The sequence below is a fragment of the Dermochelys coriacea genome, chromosome 1 (genome assembly GCF_009764565.3).
Source record: "Dermochelys coriacea isolate rDerCor1 chromosome 1, rDerCor1.pri.v4, whole genome shotgun sequence".
NCBI lineage: Eukaryota > Metazoa > Chordata > Testudines > Dermochelyidae > Dermochelys > Dermochelys coriacea.
This window is the reverse complement of record NC_050068.2, coordinates 349317526-349340360: the sequence shown is the minus strand read 5'-3', so window position 1 is coordinate 349340360 and position 22835 is coordinate 349317526. Positions and strand designations below refer to the sequence as shown.

Genomic DNA, 22835 nt, shown 5'->3' with positions numbered 1-22835 from the left:
GCAATCCAAAATTCATCATTGCATGACTTTCTGGAAGGAATGGTGGTTTCAGAAGCCAAATACCCTCTGATGAAGGCAGGATGGAAGAGAGAGGAATGAATAAGTGTGATGTGCTGTATTCATCCTCTTGCATGGTACTTCTAAGAGGCATGCAGGGGAAGCTGTCAATATCTCTGAGAAAGAGAGAAGCCAGAGTGCTGTCAAGTTGTCTTAAAGTATTGTTTACAGACAAAAAACTTTGTTATAGAAGAGCTAAATTTGACAGCATTTCAGTGGATTCAAGGTGGCACCCCCCTCCCATTACTTTATTTACAAAAATTCTGTACCTATCAAATAAAAAAAATCCACATTAAACTCTGTATGAACAATAAAGATATCCAGCCAGATTTCCACTGCCATATAATCATTCACTAACAGCCCCACCACCAATTTGCAGCTCCCATCCAACCTTAACATTGCCCCGTTGTTTTGTTCTGTTATGGAAGTATGCTGTTGGAATACTAATATGTGTTCAAACACTGGAAGACATTTATCAGCAATGCTAAAACACATTTGTAAGTTGGTAGCCTGAGCCATTTTGGAGATGATGTGCCAAAAAAACCTTAGGAAATTGTTCAAAAATTCAGTGATGAGAAAAAGTCAACCGTCATAACTTTAAACCTCTTTTTTGGGGGGTTTCCCAGAAATAAATCTCTCTGAATGAGAAATGACATGGAAATTTTCAAGGGGATCAGTTTCTTTTGGGTGGAATTTGGATCTTATAATTGGAAAACTAGCTTCTGTAAGAGGATTAGCTAGTTAGTCCAGATTGCCATTGTTCTACGAAATTTCTCTTTTATAAAAAGCCAATAACAGATAAAACATTAATGTACTGTTTGACACCTTATTCCAACATCTGTTTTGTGTGTAATCAGACATGGCTCTCCAGACTGATGAAAGTTTTTACTACTTTTTACTCCTGCAGAACCGATGCAGCTACAGAATAATGAGCTGGATTCTTTTCTAGCTCGTGCATTGAAGATAGATTCTTCACTAAATTCTGATTGCAGAATCTTAAATGTTGGTAGTGAGTGAACCGGAAAGACCCAACTTAGTTTAGAAACCCCATGCTGAGTGTGCAGCATTAGCAGATCACAAAGCCATAATTTTACTTGTAAACTGAGCAAGTTTAATGTGGAGTCAACAAACATTGGACCCTGTAACTCTTCTGAACATGAGAACACTTTATAATCATTCATTTCAGCTAGATGTTTATACAGTACCTGGTTTTCAGCTAGTTCCAAAAAGAAGGGTGTGCATATTACCCAGCAGAGGGAGCTGTGGACAAGTAAATACACTCCACTGCTTTTCCCTGAATCTGATAAATGCATATATTCTTTAAAAACAATATTTACTGGGTTCTATACAAAATTGTGGCACTTAGAGGTTAATTTTAAATACGCTGTTTTGCTAGTTTGCCAGGAGTGCATTTTTAGCAGCTAGAGACACTCGTATGCTATTTTGTTCAGAGTTGCATGAACTTTTAATGCTATCAAGTATCCAGCTACATTCAAGGAGACACATGTTTACAATACAGTGCAAAAAGTAGCTATAAAAATAGAAGTGCGTTCTTGACCTTGATCCTTATTGATCACGGTATCAGCATTTTCAGTGACGTATTCTTAGGGGCGTAGGCAGGCCATTGATAGATATCACACACACAAAAGCAAGGTTGCCAGGCGTGCACTCTGCACTCAACTGGAGCTAAAAGTCTGTAGAGAGAGGGGTTCATTGCTTGTGCATCATGCAGTGCCCAGCTGAAAGTATGAAGTAGCCACAAGAGAAACTGTGTTTGAGAGCGTCATCTGGCCCAGGGTTTCAAACAGAAACGAGGCATTGAATCAGTCCTTGGAGCTGCCTATCTTCTGTCTGAGCACTTAACTAATGAGGTTGATTTGAATAGAAGGCCTGTGCTGGAAGGGGGTGCAGCCACTGAAGCTCCTGAAAAGCTAGGAGCTTGGCTCTTGAGTTTGAGTGCGCGCATACAGTGTGTGTGTGTGGTTTTTCTTTTTGCACATCCAAATAGCAATTCCCATTGCTACAAAACAAACTTGAAAAGTCTCAGCTATGGAGAAATGGGACAGCAGCGCAGGTACCTCTGCTTTCCACATGCCAGAGTGGATGGTGAGTTGATGTATAGTTTATTATTTTAGTTAATACATAGCAAATCGGTCACTATTGGATTTCTAAAGGGAGTTTCTCTTTGTCAGGTGGATTTATGCCAGGCTCAATTTTACTGCATTGTACTCAAGTATAATAAAATTTACCAGGAATGGGAATCATTAAAGTCAGAGGCAGGCAAGATCCAGTAGTCCCATCTCCTTGCCAATGCAGGATTATTCTTCATTGTACATATACTGTCCGGTCTAACTGTAAAAGGTCAAGGGGCACTAGAAATAGTCTTTACCTATGGAATGGGGATACTGTTTTCCTACTTCACAGGAATATTGTGTAAAGACTTAATGTTTATAAAGCAATCTGAGATACATGGAGGAAAAACCACTTGAAGTGCAGAATAATCTTCTGCGGTGCATTGCATTGTCTACTCTGAGAACAAGATATACATAGCAAACACTCTTTATTATTTCGTTGGCAGTCTTAATGTTTATTACTAAGTAGGACTCCATCTTTGAAATGGCCTCTGTGTTGCTTATGTCTGTGTTATCTTCCCTAATGTTAATTTTAAAGCAGGCAACTGATCCTCAGAGCAACATGTGCTGCTCAATCTCACCTCAACCAGTAAGAGGGCAGGAGAGGAAACACAGTGAGAACTGAAATAACCTTTTCTCTGCTTTGCTCTTTTGACACTAGGAGTTCTTGAAATGGTTGACGACATAGTGATTCTGTTTTGAAAACTAGCCAGCACTTGAACAGTTAAAGCTTGTTTCTGGGGGATAGCTTTCACCAGAGAAAGTGTCTGTGCACCTACCATGGTTTAAAAATGCTTATGCCATCCTAGTGCAAAAGAGTGCCATATTAAGAGCTATTACTCCTTCCCAGATTGCTACTCACGGTTTACAACCTAAATTCTTTCTGTTTGAAAAGTTGACTCTTATGAGCTCTTCTTAGATTGTGTCTACACTACGCACCTTCTAACGACAGGGCTTTGCTGCTACAGCTGTGCGGCTGGAAGCCACTCAGTGTAGCCGCTGTTTGTCGGCAGGAGTGAGCTTTAAACAGTTTCTAGCTTTAAACAGGCTCTAACAGTTTCTCTTTGCTATCTGGACATGTATTTTTTCTGAAAAAAAAAATACATTTTAAAGAGTCTGTGCTACAAGGCCCATCTACAAAGAGCTTGTAGTTGTGTTTAACAGCCACGCTTAATCAGTTTGAACTCTGCTAAACCCAGATATAACATGATTTGCCAAGCCAGCGTGGATGGGTCCAACCACACTATAAATAAAGATTGTCCTGAACGGCAAAATTCACATGTTGGTTTGGGGCTTTATTTCAAACCTACTACCCCTCAGAGTTGTGGGGTGTTAAGATTCAGGGAGTTCGGGGATTACTAAAAATCACTGTTCTAACCTAGGTACCCAGGTTGGATAAAGCACTGATTTTTAGTGCACTTTTTAAAGCACTTACATTTAGTCCCTTTCGCATGGGTCAGCCAAGCTGTATTTTAAACTGGTTGTATAACAAGCAAGCTTAAGGTCCCACATACATTATAACTTTCACTGCATTGGAGGAATCAGTTGCAACACAGCAATCTTTTGACATGATTTAAATCAGTCTTGTAATGCAGGTGTCCCTGAATTGTGCTATACATTTGAAGTTTTACAGGGCTGAAGAAAAAAACAGGAATAGGGTTAGAACATGACTGAGGAGAATGAACCCAATGTTAACTGTGTTGGGGGACTACTGTGACCCTCAATATGGTAGAAATTACAATGAAGCGGAGATCTAGACTGTGCATAGATGGTATCATAGATAAAGTTAAGATTTTGTCACAGATATTTTTAGTAAAAGTCACGGATGGGACACAGAATATTCATGGAAGCCCATGACATGTCCGTGACTTTTACTAAAAATATCCTTGACAAAATGGGGAGCTGCAGAGTCCCCACACCACCCACAGAGGCTGGGCAGCTGCAGGGGCTCCAGCTCAGAGCTCCAGGGCCTCCACCACTTGTGGAGACTTGGAGCTCCAAGGTCCCCCGCTGCCTGTGGCAGCCGAGAGCTGCTCGGCTTGGACTCGCCCGTGGCTCGGAGCTCCAGGGGCCCCCGCTGCCCTCAGCATCTGGGAGCTGCATGGAACCCCCCACCAGCCACCATGTGCAGCAGGGGGACTTGCAGCATCCAGCCACCATGAGCTGAAGTCACGGAGGTCTCTGGAAGTCATGGATTCCGGGACTTCTGCAGCCTCCATGACTTAATCACAGATAACCTCTCAGGTAACCTATAGCTTAGTCTAAATACTGGCCTTAAGCAAATCCCTGTCCACACCAATCTAGGGAAATTTTGGTAGAAGAATCCTGCTAGCAAAAACCCTGTTTAAATGCAGTTGTGGCTCATGTGATTCTAACCCCAGTGTGGTCGGGATCAAAAGTACTGCTGGGGACCTGCGGCAATTGTAAAATCAAGTATTGGATTTTCAGATCCGCCCTTTAAAATTCAGCAAAAGTTCCCTTATCTGTTTTCAGCAAAAAACCATGCTCAGTGCAGTGGTAATGCTGGTGAGACACCAGAAACACCAGGCAAATGGATTCTTTCTGGAGACTTCAGCAGTTTCATGTTGAAGACATGGTAATAGCTCAGAATGCACAGAGGGAACCGGTTTCACTTGTAATAACTCATTGCTCTGGGAAAAAGCTGTTTCTTTCTAGTGTGTGTTGAATACTGTATATATGGGTCCAAACAACAGGTGCCCGGGCGACGCATGCAGATGGCCTGTAGCAAGCGCTTTAAAGGAACTTCTTGAGCACTTTCAAAACAAGTGGAAAAACTTGCTGGTTTTGGGCCTGTGACGAAGATCATATGTAGTATCATTTCAACATCAAATGCATTCATTGTTGGAGGAAATGTATCCTGCCTAGAGGACCGAACAGGTGTTTTCCTCTCTAACTTCTATGATCTTATGATTTTATACTGGAGAAGACAAAGCCCCCTTTTGTTACCTGAGCAACTTGAAATAATATGGAAAGAACCTTGCCACTTGGCCTCAGCTGTCACAGTGCCGCTACAAACAGACCTGGTAATAAGTTTGAGGAGCTATTTTCTCCATTTGTAAATGTTTATGTAGTTCGTCATCCCAGTCTCTCTTTGGCCTTGTCCACACAAAGCTGTTTTATTAAAAATTTTCCACCAGCGCACTTCCAAACATGGTTGCTAGGGTGGTAGCAGTAATATAGACCAGGGACTGTCAGATGGCAGCATTTTTACCTGTGTTACATAATCCTGCTCTGAACAGGTATATGAACATAGTGATAAAATTCTAGTATCTGCTTGGAGTTCTGTCTCCATTAGCACTTCCACCAGTAGAGTTGTATCAATTTGGCCATGGTGGGAAGTTTTTAGTGAAGAAGCCTAGGAATGGCAGTGAGGGGAAGGGATTTTCCTGGCATCCAAGTGTGAAAGTTCTACTCGTCTGCTAGGACCTCTTTGGGCAAGAGGTAGTCTGAGCAAGCCACTGGGTGTGAGGGTGGGCTTGATTGAAATATACCATGGTTCAACCTCTCTGTTGGCACTGATATCCAAGAGGTCTGAGAACCAAATTCAACCTCCATCCCGAGTCTCCTGTGAAGTGGTAGAATATACTCAACTTCCAAGCTGAAGTTTGTACTATTCTAGGCAGTGGTCTAATATTTGATTTGCATTTCATTTAGCACTGCACTGAGATTCTAGGTACACTAGCATCCGATGAAGTGAGCTGTAGCTCACGAAAGCTTATGCTCAAATAAATTTGTTAGTCTCTAAGGTGCCACAAGTACTCCTTTTCTTTTTGCGAATACAGACTAACACGGCTGCTACTCTGAAACCTAGAAATACTATAGATTAGCAGTCCTCAAACTTTTGAGGGTTGCGGGTCCCCCCCCCACCATACCCCTATCTGCATGCTCTTCCCTCACCCCACCCCTGAGCTGGGGCTGGGAGCGGGGCCATGGCTGGGGGGGAGGAGTAAGGGAATCAAGGCTAGGGTTGCAGGTGGGGTTGGACCAGGGCCATATCTGGGGGCAGGGGCAGAAGGAGCCACAGCCAGGCTACGGTGGGGGCAGGGGACCGGCAGCTGGGCCCATTGCCAGATGTGGCTCCACTCCCGGCCTTGCCCCCAGCCTCGGCCCCGGGCTGGGAACAGAGCCACGGCTGTGGATGGGGCCAGGCACACGTGGAGCCGGAGCTGGTGCCGCAGCTGGGGGTGGGAGCATAGCTGCAGCTGGGCTGCAGTGCGGGCGGGAGCTCCACTATTGGCCTTGCCTCCAGTCTTGGCCCCAGGCTGGGAACGGAGCCACGGTCAGCGGCCAAGGCTAGGGATGGGGCCAGGAGCCGGGGACATGGCTGGGGCTGGACCGGAATAGATCTGGGGGCAGGGATGGCACTCTCTCTCTGCCCCCAGGGGGGCTGGCCCGGGCCCTGCTGCACCCCCCTGGATGGTCCTCCATGCCTCTCTAGTAGGGTGGTCCCCACACTTTGGGGACCTCTGCTCTAGATGGATACCTATGGTCTCCCAGATAGCAAATGACGTGGCAACTGCAAGATGTCTGGATAATAAGATACATTATTGGAAGAAGTTCAAATTGTGCTTCAGAATTGCAAAGGGTTAAAATTTACACGTTAATCCACTGAGTTAGAATCCATGTGACATGTTAGCTGTAGGGCTGGAATCTTAAACACTTAAAGCTTTAGCATAGGCCTTGGCTCAACCAGTAGAGTTGTCAGGATTACACATTAATTTAAGGCAGGAGAAAGTTTGAAGCACTCGTAGAGCTCCCTCCTCAAAAAGGATATGAATCATAAGTCTTTTGAACATAGTTGAAGGAGGCTGGGTTACAAATTAACTGAAGTAATTTAACCTTCACATTTTACAGCTCATTTTGTGCAAGGCAGCTGTTGTCACTAAGCAAGGAGTGAGTTTGTGTCACAGTGGAGGGAAAAGCATTGTGTCTACCTCAGCAAGCCAGTTCTGTGTGTTTTGGAGGTGTCTCAGCTATTAGCACCAGGCATCCATATGTACATCTCTGATTTCATGCAGGAAAGTGTAACAGGATATAAAGCATCTCTCCTGGTAACCAGGGTATTGTGTGTTGTTGCAGTCATTTGGTTTTCCTTTCATGAAAAATGATGAGATCTTAGTCGGCTGGGGACTTTTCACAAGTCTAGTGGTTAAAGCACAGTTTTTGGAGGGCCAGGAGTCCTGGGTTCAATTCCTCTCTCTGCACATTATGAGCTTTGGCAAGTTGCATACCTGTCTGTACCTCCATTTTTCCATCTGTTAATAGGGTAATACCTTCCTCATGGGAACACTGGGAGCATTAAATAAAGCACTTTGAGATCCTCTGATAGGAAGTGCTATAAAGGGCAAAGTATTATCATAATTCAGGCTGGTGATAACCACTATAGGTGAGATTGCCAAACAGTTTCTATTTTAATCCTGTTATTTTTACAGCCTCGTAACTTTCTAAACTATTTTTGGATGATAGTTACTTGTTCTCTGCCTTAAGTTTGTCTTCTCAATGGAACTTCTTGGGAAGTTTGAGTAAAATCACTTAATCCAGTTGGGTGTTCTGAGAGGCTGGGAATTTTTCCATTGGAAGGAGACATTCTTATTACCTTGTTTCTTACAGGAATAACAAAATAAAGGCGAGACTGTGAAACATCTAAATTGGTATGTATAGAGATCTTACTGATCATTACATTCTGATTAGCTGTAGAGTAATTTAGAGCTTGCTCTGTTTTATTTCTACTAGTCCATTTGTTGTGGAGCAAGGAATTTACAAGCTCCATTAGCAAATCCCCATGAAGTTGTAGGCTGCACAAAATCGGTAGCCCCTGTTTCTTTTCCTTTGTTCTTTAAAAGAAACTAGAGATTTTAAGTGAAAAAAGCGAGCATTCCTGCAAGCGCTGTTTCCAAAATCAAGCACTCAAGACATTTCCAAAGTTAGTTCTTCCTGCAGCATTCCCCTCGTTATATTACTTACTGTTTTTATGGGTATATTATAATAGTATATTAAGGCTTACAATTAACAAAGCAAACAGGAATAGAAAATACTCCATACACACAATGTGGCCATGTTAACATTGTTGGAAGACCAGATTACAACCCCTGTACTTATAGACTCATAGACTTTAAGGTCAGAAGGAACCATCATGATGGAACAACCATGTTCCCAAACTGTGGTACAGCACTGGACTTCAGTAGGACTGAATGTGGTTCTCTATATTTTAACCTCATCAAAGAACAAGCATGTTGCAAACTTTTTTCCTGACAAGTTGTTAAGTAGTTTCTTTGTAGGTTATATAGTCTGTTAAGCTTTGGCACCTTAGGCTCTCTTTTCACTTGGGGGGAGGGTGGGTGGGAGTATTTTTTACATTGAAAGAGCTGTTCGGGTTAGTTTTCTTGATGTAAAATCTTAGTGGAGACAAGGCACAGGTAATTTTTACTTTACTCTCTTTAATGGAGGTCAACCTTATACCCTCCACTTATGGCTTACCTTGAATAGCTACATCAAGTTAAAAAACTGTCTTCTGTAGGATTTTACAGTAAGATAGTAAAAACACACCTCTTTTGCCATGAAGAACTAGCCTGAGATGCAGCAGTGATGTTAATCCCAATGTCCTGGAAAATTTCCATTTGGAGTAATAGTTTTGCGCCTCTCAAATCCCCTGTGCATTTTCAATTGAATGTAATCTATTTCTTCACTTGGTCATAAGCTGTGGGGTGGTGATGCTGTGTCCTATTAAACAGCTGTAACTTTTCACTCCAGAACTACATTAGTTGACTTTCAGCAATGAATGAAACTGAAGATTATGACACCCAAATTTCATAGTGGTGGAGCGTTGTCTAATGCTTAAAGCTAGGATGCTTGGGTTCTATTCCCATCTCTACTGTAGATCATCTTTGTGAGACGGGGAATATTTGTTTCCTCACTTATAAAATGGGGATTCTTTATGTCCCTACGTCCCACGGATGCTGTGATTCATATGGTTTAAGTGCTTTGAAATCCTCTGATGAAATGTGCTATAGAAGAGCAAATTCCCATTATTGTGACTCAGTGAAGTGTTTGATGATAGCATAGGATGTGGGGGGAGGTGGAAAACTCGCTGTATTTTGCCATACTTGTTTAGACTTTGTCATTAGCTAATCCAATTATGTACTATGATTCTCCCAGTATAGGTTTCAGAGTAGCAGCCGTGTTAGTCTGTATTCGCAAAAAGAAAAGGAGTACTTGTGGCACCTTAGAGACTAACAAATTTATTAGAGCATAAGCTTTCGTGAGCTACAGCTCACTTCATCGGATGCATTTGGTGGGAAAAACAGAGGAGAGATTTATATACACACACACAGAGAACATGAAACAATGGGTTTATCATACACACTGTAAGGAGAGTGATCACTTAAGATAAGCCATCACCAACAGCAGGGGGGGGAAGGAGGAAAACCTTTCATGGTGACAAGCAGGTAGGCTAATTCCAGCAGTTAACAAGAATATCAGAGGAACAGTGGGGGGTGGGGGGGGAGGGAGAAATACCATGGGGAAATACAGGTTTCAGAGTAGCAGCCGTGTTAGTCTGTATTCGCAAAAAGAAAAGGAGTACTTGTGGCACCTTAGAGACTAACAAATTTATTAGAGCATAAGCTTTCGTGAGCTACAGCTCACTTCATCGGATGCATCCGATGAAGTGAGCTGTAGCTCACGAAAGCTTATGCTCTAATAAATTTGTTAGTCTCTAAGGTGCCACAAGTACTCCTTTTCTTCATGGGGAAATAGTTTTACTTTGTGTAATGACTCATCCATTCCCAGTCTCTATTCAAGCCTAAGTTAATTGTATCCAGTTTGCAAATTAATTCCAATTCAGCAGTCTCTCGTTGGAGTCTGTTTTTGAAGCTTTTTTGTTGAAGTATAGCCACTCTTAGGTCTGTGATCGAGTGACCAGAGAGATTGAAGTGTTCTCCAACTGGTTTTTGAATGTTATAATTCTTGACGTCTGATTTGTGTCCATTCATTCTTTTACGTAGAGACTGTCCAGTTTGGCCAATGTACATGGCAGAGGGGCATTGCTAGCACATGATGGCATATATCACATTGGTAGATGCGCAGGTGAACGAGCCTCTGATAGTGTGGCTGATGTGATTAGGCCCTATGATGGTATCCCCTGAATAGATATGTGGACAGAGTTGGCAACGGGCTTTGTTGCAAGGATAGGTTCCTGGGTTAGTGGTTCTGTTGTGTGGTGTGTGGTTGCTGGTGAAGTTCTGTAGTAACCCTGCCTTGAGCACTGTAGCAGATTGTCTTGAGCCCATCCAGAAGGGACAAAATTGTTCTGTGAACAGGTCAGAGTAGCCAGCTGTGGAATGATGATCTGACCCATTAAGTAAGAAATAAAAATCTGCCTCATTTCAAGTCTTCTATTACAAATGAGGCAATCCTTGCTTAGCAAATATGTAACAAAGCTGTGCCCTCTGTGCTACACTAGTATGAGTGCTCTTTGCCAGTGCCTTTTTGTGCCTATCTTGTCCCTCCTTCTCCTTTTCCCCTCTCCCACATTGCGGGGTATCTGTAATATGGAGAAAGAGGTAGTCTGAAGAGGTAGGTGTTAGTCTTGTCATTCCCCCAAGTGACCCTGTGTTCTGAAAGGGCTTGACCCTTCCAAGGACAGAGAGCTCTGCGCTTGCTGCCATGGGGGTTGGCATCATTTGAAAAACATTTACCAACCCAACAAATGCCTTCATTGTTTTAGTTGCCCATGAGTTAATTTTGTTCTAATGAGGCTCTATTAATGTAATCATCTGACATTGGGAAAGGGAGGTGGGGGAGAACCCAAGTTGAAAAGAGCCTAATTAGCAAGTTAATTATAGCAAGCAAGAAAATATACTGGTTAGATAAGTAAGCAATTGTTATGCACACACAAGTCAGGCCATGTTAGAAACCGCTGCTAATGGGGGAGAGGTCGGGAAACATTTTGTCACTCAGTGTAAAACGAAAAAGGGAAAATGCTGTGCCTTGTTTGTGAGATGCTAGCAGAAATGCCTCATTCAGTCTCGGGGTTCTTCCCTGCCAAATGGGCTGTTGGAGGGGGAGCTGGAAACCCAGGCAAGTGTAGCCCTCTCCTTACCTGCCCTCCTCCCCGCACAACAAAATAGAGACTTGAAACCAGAGCAAGCAGGATTTCTGATGCTGGAGGGGTATAAATGACTGGCCAGCAACTACACTGGACTGGAAGGATTGCAGAAGAGCTGTAGATAATAACGCTATGCCGAACAAGAAGAAGTACCATGTGAATGGCGATTCAGGGATTAAAGCCCAGGTGAGGGCAGCCTTTAGGTACCATACTGTAGACTTTCTAGAAGAAAATACAATTGTTTCTTTCTCCCCAGTCACTTACTTTTGGTATCGACTAAGCCCCTTCACCTGGTGTAAATGAAGCATAATCTCCAGAGAACGCATCTTTGTTTGGCTGTTTCCTTTCAGAAATAGGGGTTTAAGTGCCACAGCTTTTAGTTGAACTGGTTATTTTAGAGACGTTCTGTTGTTTCTCTTCAGATCATGCCTGTGGGAAGGTATAGTGGAAATCTGGAGCTGGGAAGTTGGATGGGGCAAACCAGCATGTGAAAACCAGAACTTCTGATGGCTATACTTGCTATTGAGCTTTGTAAATCTGTGCAGAGCTGGTCTTAAATTGGGGCTCCTGGGCAGCTTCTCCGGGAAGAGGGGAGCAGTATCTCACTTCTTTAAAAAGAAGTGAGCATGCACCTGCATTTAGAAATCATTAACCCTTGTGGCTCTGGCATGAATTCCAGCCTGAATCATTCCATCCTACCAAAGATCTATATGGTTGTTAGAAGCAGTGTATATATAGCCACAGATGGTCGAAGCAGGTCAGTCTCCTAAATCCAAGTGTTTGTCATTTTTAAGGGTCTTAGAATTTATCACCTGAAAACTAACTCTCCTGGAAAAAAAAGAAAAGGAGTACTTGTGGCACCTTAGAGACTAACAAATTTATTTGAGCATAAGCTTTTTTATTATCTCCTGGGAAATTGATTGTTACCTTCAGAGGGACTTTTGTTTCTTGGTCTAAAGAGGTTCTACAAGTAATCAGTATCCTTGCTTTTGTTGGTGTCAAATAGCAAGGGAGAGTCTTGATTACAGGTTATGGTGGTAGCTTGTCTCAGGTGCAGCAGGAAAACAGCTGTTTCTGGGGTAGTGTAGCCTTGTGGCGAATTGGTGTGAATTAATAGAATTTTAAATGAGAATTTTGGTCTGACAATAAATGAAGTTTAAAGATCTCAATTCTTACATTTCTAGGTAGGGCATGTTTCTGTTGCAGAGATTCCAATTCTGAACTACGGTATCCGATGAAGTGAGCTGTAGCTCACGAAAGCTTATGCTCTAATAAATTTGTTAGTCTCTAAGGTGCCACAAGTACTCTTTTTCTTTTTGCGAATACAGACTAACACGGCTGCTACTCTGAAACCAGTCCTGATCTAGAAATTGTACCATTATAAAAAAAATTGTACATATACACACACCCACACACAGTATGATGGTGTATGTATGTGTGTATCACCATCATACTCTGTGTATACATATACATAAGAAATATGTATATAATATACAACCAGACTGAGTTGGTTATAGTAATTGTCCTATAGGAACCAAATTCCAGTTATTGACCTACACAGGACTGTGAATGAGAGTGGAAAGATATAGTTTCATCAGAGGGACTTAGTGAAATATTATGCTAGTTAAAAACACGACTGGGAAGGCGTATCATTGCTATATACAGAGCTGCTGTTGGTTTGGTATGTAAGTGCCATGTCTTGGGGTTCAGTGCCCTGTTTTCATTACTCACTCTTGGCTTGAGTTGGCATTCCTGTGGTTAGAGCCGAGATGTGGTAGTAACATGACCTGGGTTCTAGTTCTGCGTAACTTGGTCACTGGTTTACTCTGTGAACTTGGGCAAGTTACTTACATTCCTGTGTTACTTCGGAAAAAGTTATTTGAAATCTCTATACTCACTATATAAATGCTAAACATTATTGCACTTTTTACAGCATTTGCATTGAAAATCCCTTAACAGGTGATGCAGGGGAATATTAACAGAATGTTGCTTTTTTTTCTGAATTCTGCAAGAAGAGTTATTCATCCTTGTTAGCCTTCCAGCATATCTAACTTTTCCTAAAGCATCATTTTATGCCAATAATCTGGTGGGGTAAAGTTCTTCTACTAATTGAGGGATGAAAATAAAATGAGCATTAAATGAAAAGAGCATTCTTGTAGAAAAACAGCATTCTTAGAAAAGGGCATGTGTAGACCATTGTGCGTAGAATCTTCACAAGGAGTAGAGCTGTTTGAAGGCTGGAAGTGCAACTCCTGATTCTCACCTTAATTTGAGTGACCACTTGCCTTTTTCTGTTTGTTGTCTGGTGTTCAGTAACATTTTATTATTGATTGAGTATTCTAGGGCTCCTGCAATACCAGCTTTAGGATTATCAGAGGAAAACCCTGGGTTGCTGTTGCAAACCTTCTTACAATCCTTTCTTCCATAGCCATGATTGCAGCGGACTAATTTTATTAGCCCAATGACTTTGCCAAAGTTCCAAAACAGTTCTCTGCATTCCTGCCGGAGACTTGAGGTATTACCGAATCAGCCCCAATAATCCCTACCTGCTTACCAGGCTTCATGTCATGGCCATGTTCTGGATGACGTGGTCTAGACTGACCTAGTCAATATCCCTATTAAATTGGACAGAGTCACTTTTAGTGAGGTAGTGCTGCTTCCCTGCGCTTGCTAAAGCAAGGAGTGAGATATCAAGACTGTAAATTTAGTACTCCCTTGTGGCAATGTAGAGCATTGCTGCTTAAGCTACTGTGCTTGAATTTGAGCTGCTCCCAGAAAGGAATCAAGTTCCAGGCAGGTAGGAGAAACCTGTAAACAGAACCAACTACTTAAAATATCCTAAGAGGTTAATAATCACTTAACCCTTATTGAGCCAGATCCTTTGTTGGAGCAGATTGATTCCAGTGAAGTCAATGGAGCTTTGCCGATTTACACCAGCAAAGAATCTGGCCCATTATTCTTAATTATCAAGTGAAGAGTTATTTCCAGTATCACTGGAAATACACATTAGCACACACACACAAAAGACTTTGGATCAATGCTAAAAATTAGCTAGCATAAAAATTCAGACATTGGAAGTGAATTTATCTGTGACTAATAGACTTGTGCTCTGAAATGTTTGCTGAATTGCAGCATAGTAATAGTGGTTAGAGCAGGAAAGGACTGAAAGTAGACTGCCTAGCATCTATCCTTGATGCTGCCACTGGCTTGCTGTGTAACCTTGCACGAGTAAGATAAATTCATATCTTTAGTTTCTCCATTTGTTAAAACATGAGTTCCCACCTCAGATGTAAGCTCAGTGCTTGCAGAGTGCCTTGTGATCTCTGGGTGAAAGGTTGCTAGAGAAGTGTAGTTAGGAATATGAGAAGTTCAAATTACTTTTGTGTTTTTCTTAATGAACTGAACTTCTATTTAATAAAGAATCTTTTGTTGAAAGTTATAAGATATACCTTTATAGGGTCTTGAAGGGTCTGGGGATAGGCAGCAGGCAATGGAGCTTTCACTGGTAGCTCGCCAGTAAAAAAAAAAAAAAAAATCTGGTCCTGTTTGGTAGCTATTACTATCCAACATCTGTGTGGCCTGTGTGGAATGGGGTTTCAGTGAGTCCCTATTAGGCAAATGGCCACATCACAAAACCACTGTTATTTTTGGCCCTCTTACTGTCAGTTTCAACAGAGGTCAAGGGTGGAATAAGACACGAGACAGGGTGGAATAAAAACTCCCTATCGCCCACCCCTCCAGTGTTCCTAGAGATGGTAACATCCATGAAAGGGTTGAAGCACATTGGCAGAGGATGACAATGAACCTTTCTGTAAGCAAGGGAGCTACGTGTGGTTTTACTCTAAACAGTGTCTATATAAAACGGACACCACCTTAGCAGCTCTGTCTGCTACATGCTTTCAGAACAGATCTGCTGACTTTATGAACTAAAAATACGTTTTGATTTCTGTTAGCCTGGCAGAGTCGAGACAACTCTAGGAGAGTGAACTGGAGACTAAGCTTTTCTGTGCAGTACAGTAGAATTATTTTCCATCTTTCAGTCAGTTTTATGCAAACCCATTGAAGTTAATAGGGTTGCCAAGGTGTTGTCAAGAGCCTAACTTGGCCTGTAGGATTTTGATTATTGATGGTGATGCCTGATATGGAAAGAACTCGGCTTGATTCTCAGATCCCAGACTGAGTCTGCAGGTTGGCAGTTATTGCCCCCTTCCCAACATTTTATTAGTTAACTGAGCACATCTAATCATTGGGAGAGGGTAAATACAGAACCCTGCTGTGATGTATTTATACTACATTCATTACTAGAGCACTGGGCAACAAAATGGCAAATGAAATTTAATGTTGATAAATGCAAAGTAATGCACATTGGAAAACATAATGCTAATTATACATATACAATGATGGAGTCTAAATTAGCTGTTACCACTCAAGAAAGAGATCTTGGAGTCCTGGTGTATAGTTCTCTGAGATCATCCACTCGGTGTGCAGCGGCAGTCAAAAAAGCGAACAGAATGTTGGGAATCATAAAGAAAGGGATAGATTATAAGACAGAAAATATCATATTGCCTCTATATATATCCATGATACACCCACACCTTGAATACTATGCAGATATGGTCTCCCCATCTCAAAAAAGATATATTGAAATTGGAAAAAGTTCAGAAAAGGGCAGCAAAAATGATTGGGGGTTAGAATGGCTTCCATATGAGGAGAGAGTAATAAGACTGGGATTTTTCAGCTTGGAAAAGAGGCGACTCAGGTGGGATATGATCGAGGTCCATAAAATCATGAGTGGTCTAGAGAAAGTAAATAAGGACGTGTTATTTACTCCTTCTCATAATACAAAAACAAAGGGCAACCAAATGAAATTAGTAGGTAGCAGGTTTAAAACAAACACAAGAAAGTATTTTTTCACACAATGCACTGTCAACTGGAACTCCTTGCCAGAGGGTGTTGTGAAGGCCAATACTATAACGGGTTTCAAAAGGGAGCTAGATAGATTCATGGAAGATAGGTCCATCAGTGGCTATTAGCCAGGATGGGCAGGAATGGTGTCCCTAGCTCCTGTTTGCCAGAAACTGGGATTGGGTGACAGGGCATGGATCACTTGATGATAACCTGTCTGTTCATTCCCTTTGGGGCACCTGCCATTGGCCACTGTCAGAGGACAGGATACTGGGCTTGATGGACCTTTGGTCTAACCCAGTATGGCCATTCTTATTGTTTGTAGGAGTGTTAGTGTCAGTCTCCTGGCCAAATTCCAATTTGGATAATTACAGTTTGCCAAACTAAATTTCCTATGGCATTTTCAGCTGCAAGTGGTGTCCTTCACTTTTTGACCTGTTACATAGATTTTCCTGTACACTATTAATCAGCTGTCATGTTCCACCCTAGAGAAGATGAAGTGATCCCAACTTTATCGTAAAAAGAAAAGGAGTACTTGTGGCACCTTAGAGACTAACATATTTATTTGAGCATAAGCTTTCGTGAGCTACAGCTCACTTCATCGGATGCATCCGATGAAGTGAGCTGTAGCTCACGAAAGCTTATGCTCAAATAAATTTGTTAGTCTCTAAAGTGCCACAAGTACTCCTTTTCTTTTTGCAAATACAGACTAACACGGCTGCTACTCTAAAACCAACTTTATTGTGTGATCCAGCTATTACTTTGTCCTCCTTTTTGACTTTGTAGCAACCACATTTATACAGATATGTCAACTTTCCAGGCAGTCGAAAGGCTGGGTGTTTCTCCAAGTGTCACCCCCCAGAATTATGATAGCCACATCCTCTATGGCAAATCTTAAATAATCCAGTGTATGATGTATTGCTATGAAGGTTGCTTTATTTCAACCTTTGGTCTTTTGCACAGCAGGTATCTAGCATCTCATGCTCTCCATATTTCTTGTCAGGTCTGTGGTTGATAAAATAATCTTCACTTCAATTCTACAGATTTTTGAGGGCCACCTTTATGATTAATAATCTGCACTGTTTTCAGTTTTAGAAAAAACACTTAAGTTACTGGAACAGAAATGTCTTTATTCTTCTAATTAGTGAGCCTGTTGGTAAAAGTGATTGAAACATGAGTTTGAAGTGTTTGTGGAGGAGAAATGGGCTTATACCATGTGTGCTAAAATAGGCCCAAATTAACACCCCCAATTATATAATAGAAACTGCTACTCAGTCTCCACTGAAATAATGCAAGTAGCCCCTGTCCAGTGTAGTCTTTGAGGCTGTTAAGCAACTACTCTGTCAGGCAGTGGATTTTTTTTATACCACATGTAACTGGAGTTCTTTCTTAACAGATCCAGTTTGCTGACCAAAAGCAAGAATTTAACAAGCGCCCAACGAAAATCGGTCGCCGTTCTCTGTCCCGTTCCATTTCTCAATCATCTACAGATAGCTACAGCTCAGGTAGGTACCACTGCTGGCTCTCTTCTGTCCGTGTGCCTCTTTAAGCTGCACGTGCTCTTTTGTCCATTTGTGTGCTGGGCCTCATAGATTTTCCTTCATACCTCTATGACAGGGGTGGGCAAACTTTTTGGGCCGAGGGCCACATCGGGGTTGTGAAACTGTATGGAGGGCCAGGTAGGGGAGGCTGTGCCTCCCCCAAACAGTCTGGCCCCCGCCCCCATCCGCCCTCAGAACCCCTGACCCATCCAACCTCCCCTGCTCCTTATCCCCTGACCGCCCCCTCTTGGGACCCCCTACCCCAACGGTATCCCACCCCCAATCCAACCCCCCATCCCCTGACTGCCCTGACACCTGTCCACACCCCCGCCCCTGACAGGCCCCTCCAGGACTCCCATGCCTATCCAACTGCCCCCTATCCCCTGACTCCCCCCCGCCACCCCCTTATCATGCTGCTCAAAGCAGCAGGCCAGAGTGCTGGCAGCATGGCGAGCTGAGGCTGCGGGGGAGGGGTCACAGAACTGGAGGGGCCGAGGCCTAGCCTCCTCGTTCGGGAACTCAAGGGCCAGGCAGGACAGTCCCGTGGGCTGTAGTTTGCCCACCTTTGCTCTATGAGGTTTAGGAAAGGGGATGAAGAGAGAATGTGTTACTGTTTTCCTCTCTCCATATACAGTTGGCACTTGGATGCTACACTAAATAGGTTTCTTACACAGAGTCTGGCTTAAAACTTAGATTTAGGCTTCCCTGACTCTCTAACCCCACTGCTCCCTCTCAAATCCCTCATGTGTCTTTCCAGCTCCTCCTCCTCCCCTCCAAGGCTCTGTGCAACTTCACACCCAGCTTACAACTATGCTTGTATTTCATTGTGTTCCTCCACATTAGCTGTCCTAATTGTTCTTCGAGTATGTGTCAGCATGGATCCCACTATAGTCACTCGTGTTCAATGTCAGTCTTTTGAACACAAGAACAAAAGGTCACCCAATGAAATTAATAGGGAGCAGGTTTAAAACAAACAAAAGGAAGTACTTCACACAATGCACAGTCAACCTGTGGAACTCCTTGCCAGGGGATGTTGTGAAGGTCAAGACTATAACAGGGTTCAAAAAAGAACCAGATAAGTTCCTGAAGGATAGGTCCATCAATGGCTATTAGCCAGGATGGGTAAAAATGGTGTCCCTAGCCTCTTTTTCCCAGAAGCTGGGAATGGGCGATGGGCTGGGTCACTTGATAATTATCTGGTTTGTTCATTTTCTCTGAAACACCTGGCATTGGTCACTGTCAGAAGACAGGATACTGGGCTAGATGGACCTTTGGTCTGACCCAGTAGGGTCTTTCTTATTTTTTTATGTATGTTCTTATGTTATGAACAGCAGCATCCATTTGAACTGCACGTACTTCCATATGAAGGCATTAAGGTTGGAGTGGCTCATTTCCTTCTGTCCGTGGCTGTGAGATGGAACCTGGTCTGTCTCCAGTGTACTAATCTGTATCTCCAGCTAAGCCTCTCAGAATTCTTGAAAATAAATAAATAAATCAGACCTCTTCTGCTTCCTTTGAAGAATCGCTATGAATGAACTCCAGCCCATTTGGAGTGATTTTTGATGGCGAGAGTCCCCTGTTCAGGATGCCTTAACATGACAAACTCTAAACCTGTGGGCTTCAAGCCCTACCCTTCCTGTAGCAGGCTACTTCCATTAAGATACGCACAGTGGATGCCTCTTCTGTTTGTGAGAGAGTCATATATACCTGGTAGGTGCCAGATGTGCTGCTCATTCTCTTCCAAGGTGTGCAATTGTGGGACGCACAACAGAAGCGTCATTTGTTGGAACAAACTATGAAGATCTTTATGGACCTAGAGGAGACAGGTACCAAAGCCCACCAGGTAACGAACCGACCATCTTCCTTGAGCGCCCTGTCTAGCAGACACACAATGCCTAAAGCCAGCCTAGAGAAGACAGCACTGAGAAGAGACTCAAGCCAACATCTCCAGTAGCAAAGTGCAGCACCAAGAGAGGCTTCCCTGAACACAAGGACAGAGACTCCAGATGGAGCTCAGTGTCTTCTCACAAGAAAAGTCCACATAAGACTTTGGAGGAAAACCACTGAGCCCCACACAGCATTGAGAGGTAGTGATGAGGGACCGCCTACCACTGAAGCACAGAGGAAAAGTTCACTGGCATCAGTGACACAACCTTCGGCATTTATGCCTTCAACAGACTCACTGAGGATGCTCAGTGTGCCCCTGGAAGAACTTAGAACTGAGATACTTGAAGCAGTATTGAAGCAGACCCTGGTACTGAGAGTGTCCTTTTCCTCAGTGCTGCCACTAGAGGAGATCTGTTCCTCTTCTCTGCTTGTTCTTGCCTCCTTTGAGCAGAGAACCCTCTCTCCAGAGTTCCCTGGATAACACAATAGAAAGACCTTGGTAGCTCTGGCTCTCCCTGCAGAACTCAGCCACTGTCACATCAGGAATGTCACTGGATTGGCCAATATCAGATAAGCCTGCCATAACTCTATGGCATGCTGCTGTGGCTTTGTTGAGCTTGGTGGGATCTGCCTTTGTAAGCTTCTAGGAGCCAATCTCCATCATCATTCTGGGAAGAGAGAGAGAGATCATGCTCCCCAAAAGCACTGTTGGCCAGACCATCAACACTGGGTCTGGGGAAAAAGCAATAACAATGTTCTGCCTCACCACCTAAGAACCTTTCATCTTCGTCACCCAATGCATCAGTGTCATCGGTGTTGTTGTCAGTGCTGGGTGACTTCAAATAATTTCAAGAACTACTTATGACAATCGCAGAGATGCTAGAAATAGAGACATCAGTCATACAAGAAGAATCTCCTAAAATGTTCAACATACTGACATCTTTGGGCCTGCTGGGATTTCTCGTCCAATGAAGGACTGCTTGATCCCAGTAAAGTCTTGTGGCAAATGCCTGCCATGATGCCTACCACTCATCCAAGAAGGATAGCAAAGCATTACCAAGTCCCTCAGAAGGGTTTGAGTACTTCTACATCCATCCCAAAACAGTCTCTGTGGTTGTCTCATCTGTGCATGAGCAATCCAAGTCCAATAAAAGCACCCCAAAGGACAAAGGCCTAAAGAAGCTTGATCAGTTTTGGAGGAAATTCTACTCCTCTGCCTTCCTCCCACTATGGGTGGCAAGCTCAGGCCTTTCTGGTCAAATATAACATTTTGACCTAGGACAGGGTGACACCTTTTCAGTCCCATCTGAGAATAGGAAAGAGCTCAAATAAATAGTTAGAAGGTCCATTAGTGGCCAAGGCAGCCCTACACTTGGCAATAGACTCTTCAGATACCACGGTCAGATCTAGGGTCATGGCAATGACAATGCACAGAACATCATGGCTTCAGGCATTGGGCATGCCCAGGGAAGTGCAGGCCTTAATCAAAGAACTGCCCTCTGAAGTCATGGAACTAATCAACAAGTGGACAGACAAAGCTCTGCACTTCTTAATGGACTGTAAGGCCATTTTGTGCTCCCTGGGGATCTGCACCCCAGCCCTGTACCACAAACCATAATATCATCAACCCCAGCCTAGCCAGAGAATCAGAGTTTATCACACCAAGCAGCCTCACTATCATGCAAGGCAGAACCCAAATGAGACAGGCGTCACCAGTTTTCCTTATTGGTGACACATCCATTCCCAGAGTGCATCAGCAAATTTGTTGAGATTGTCAGGGGCTGCAACAGAGTCAGTCCTAAGAGCATGACTAGGGCCCGACCCAAATTTACAGCCATGAAAAATGTGTCATGGACCATGAAATCTGGTCTTTTGTATGCTTTTACCCTATACTATACAGATTTCATGGCAACGTTTCTCAAACTGGGGGTCCTGACCCAAAAGGGAGTTGCGGGGGGGGGTTGCAAGATTATTTTAGGGGGGTCACGGTATTGCCATTTTTACTTCTGCACTGCCTTCAGAGCTGGGCAGCCAGAGAGCAACAGCTATTGGCCAGGTGTCCAGCTCTTAAAGCAGCACCCTGCCAGCAGCAATGCAGAAGTAAGCGGGGTAATACAATACCATGCCATCCTTACTTCTGTGCTGTTGCTGGCAATGGCTCTGCCTTCAGAGCTGGGCTTCTGGCCAGCAGTCACCACTCTCCAGCTGCCCAACTCTGAAGGCAGAGCCGCTGCCAGAGCAGCACAGAAGTAAGGGTAGCAGTACCGCAACCCCCCATACAATAACCTTGCAACCACCACACAACTCCTTTTTGAGTCAGGATCCCTCCAATTACAACACTGTGAAATTTCAGATTTAAATAGCTAAAATCATGACATTCATGATTTTTAAAATCCTATGACTATGAAATTGACCAAAATGGACCATGAATTTGGTAGGGCCCTAAGCATGACCTTCGGAAGTCACCTCGCCCTTTCCACTGGGTGTGGTCTGCCATAAGCAAACATGCAGTAACCAATCAGAAATGGTTGCTATAGAATTCTATCATAGAACCAATATTTCACTAATGAGGGATTCCCTTAATAGATCTATTCGTTACAGAAGACATGAACTTCTGACCAAACTTCTGCTCCAGAGAGGGCTTCTTACTAGACACCTTCCTGCTATAGTGGTCTCAAGGCCTCCTCTATGCCTTTCCACCAATTCCCCAATACGCAGGATAATATCCAAAATCAGACTGGACAAGACCACCCTGATAGCTCTCTACTGGACAAGGCAAATTTGGCTGTTAGACCTATTGTAGATGTCCAGTCAGCCTCCTATCCATCTCCGAGTCCACCCAAACATGATATCTCAGAATCATGGTCAGCTGTTGCACCCAGAGCTGTAGTTGTGCCACCTGACTTCTTGAATGTTGGCTGGTTGAGCGTTACTGATAGGGACTGTTCTTGACAGGTTCAAGAAATTCTCATACATAGCATTAAGCCCTGTACTAGGATGATCTCCTCCAAATGAAAAAGGCTTTTCCTTGGGAAACCCAATACAATCTGGACCCAGGAGAGGTCCTCAGAGTAGCAGCCGTGTTAGTCTGTATTCTCAAAAAGAAAAGGAGTACTTGTGGCACCTTAGAGACTAACAAATTTATTAGAGCATAAGCTTTCGTGAGCTACAGCTCACTTCATCGGA

At 43.3% G+C, this 22835-nt stretch overlaps 1 protein-coding gene across 6 annotated transcripts in view; it reads left to right on the top strand.

Moving 5' to 3' along the window:
* AHCYL2 (adenosylhomocysteinase like 2) overlaps nucleotides 1-22835 on the top strand; it is a 216815-nt gene that overhangs the window by 135200 nt on the left and 58780 nt on the right. For 2 of the 6 annotated variants that reach the window (XM_043499551.1, XM_043499540.1), the window contains exons 1-2: nucleotides 11203-11502; nucleotides 17618-17726. In XM_043499551.1, the coding sequence (XP_043355486.1) occupies nucleotides 11449-11502; nucleotides 17618-17726 (163 nt within the window). In that variant the 5' untranslated portion in view covers nucleotides 11203-11448. Of the gene's footprint in view, nucleotides 1-1698; nucleotides 2164-11202; nucleotides 11503-17617; nucleotides 17727-22835 lie in introns of those variants that run through there. The other 4 variants (XM_038394246.2, XM_038394264.2, XM_038394256.2 and 1 more) reach the window with 3 other exon arrangements.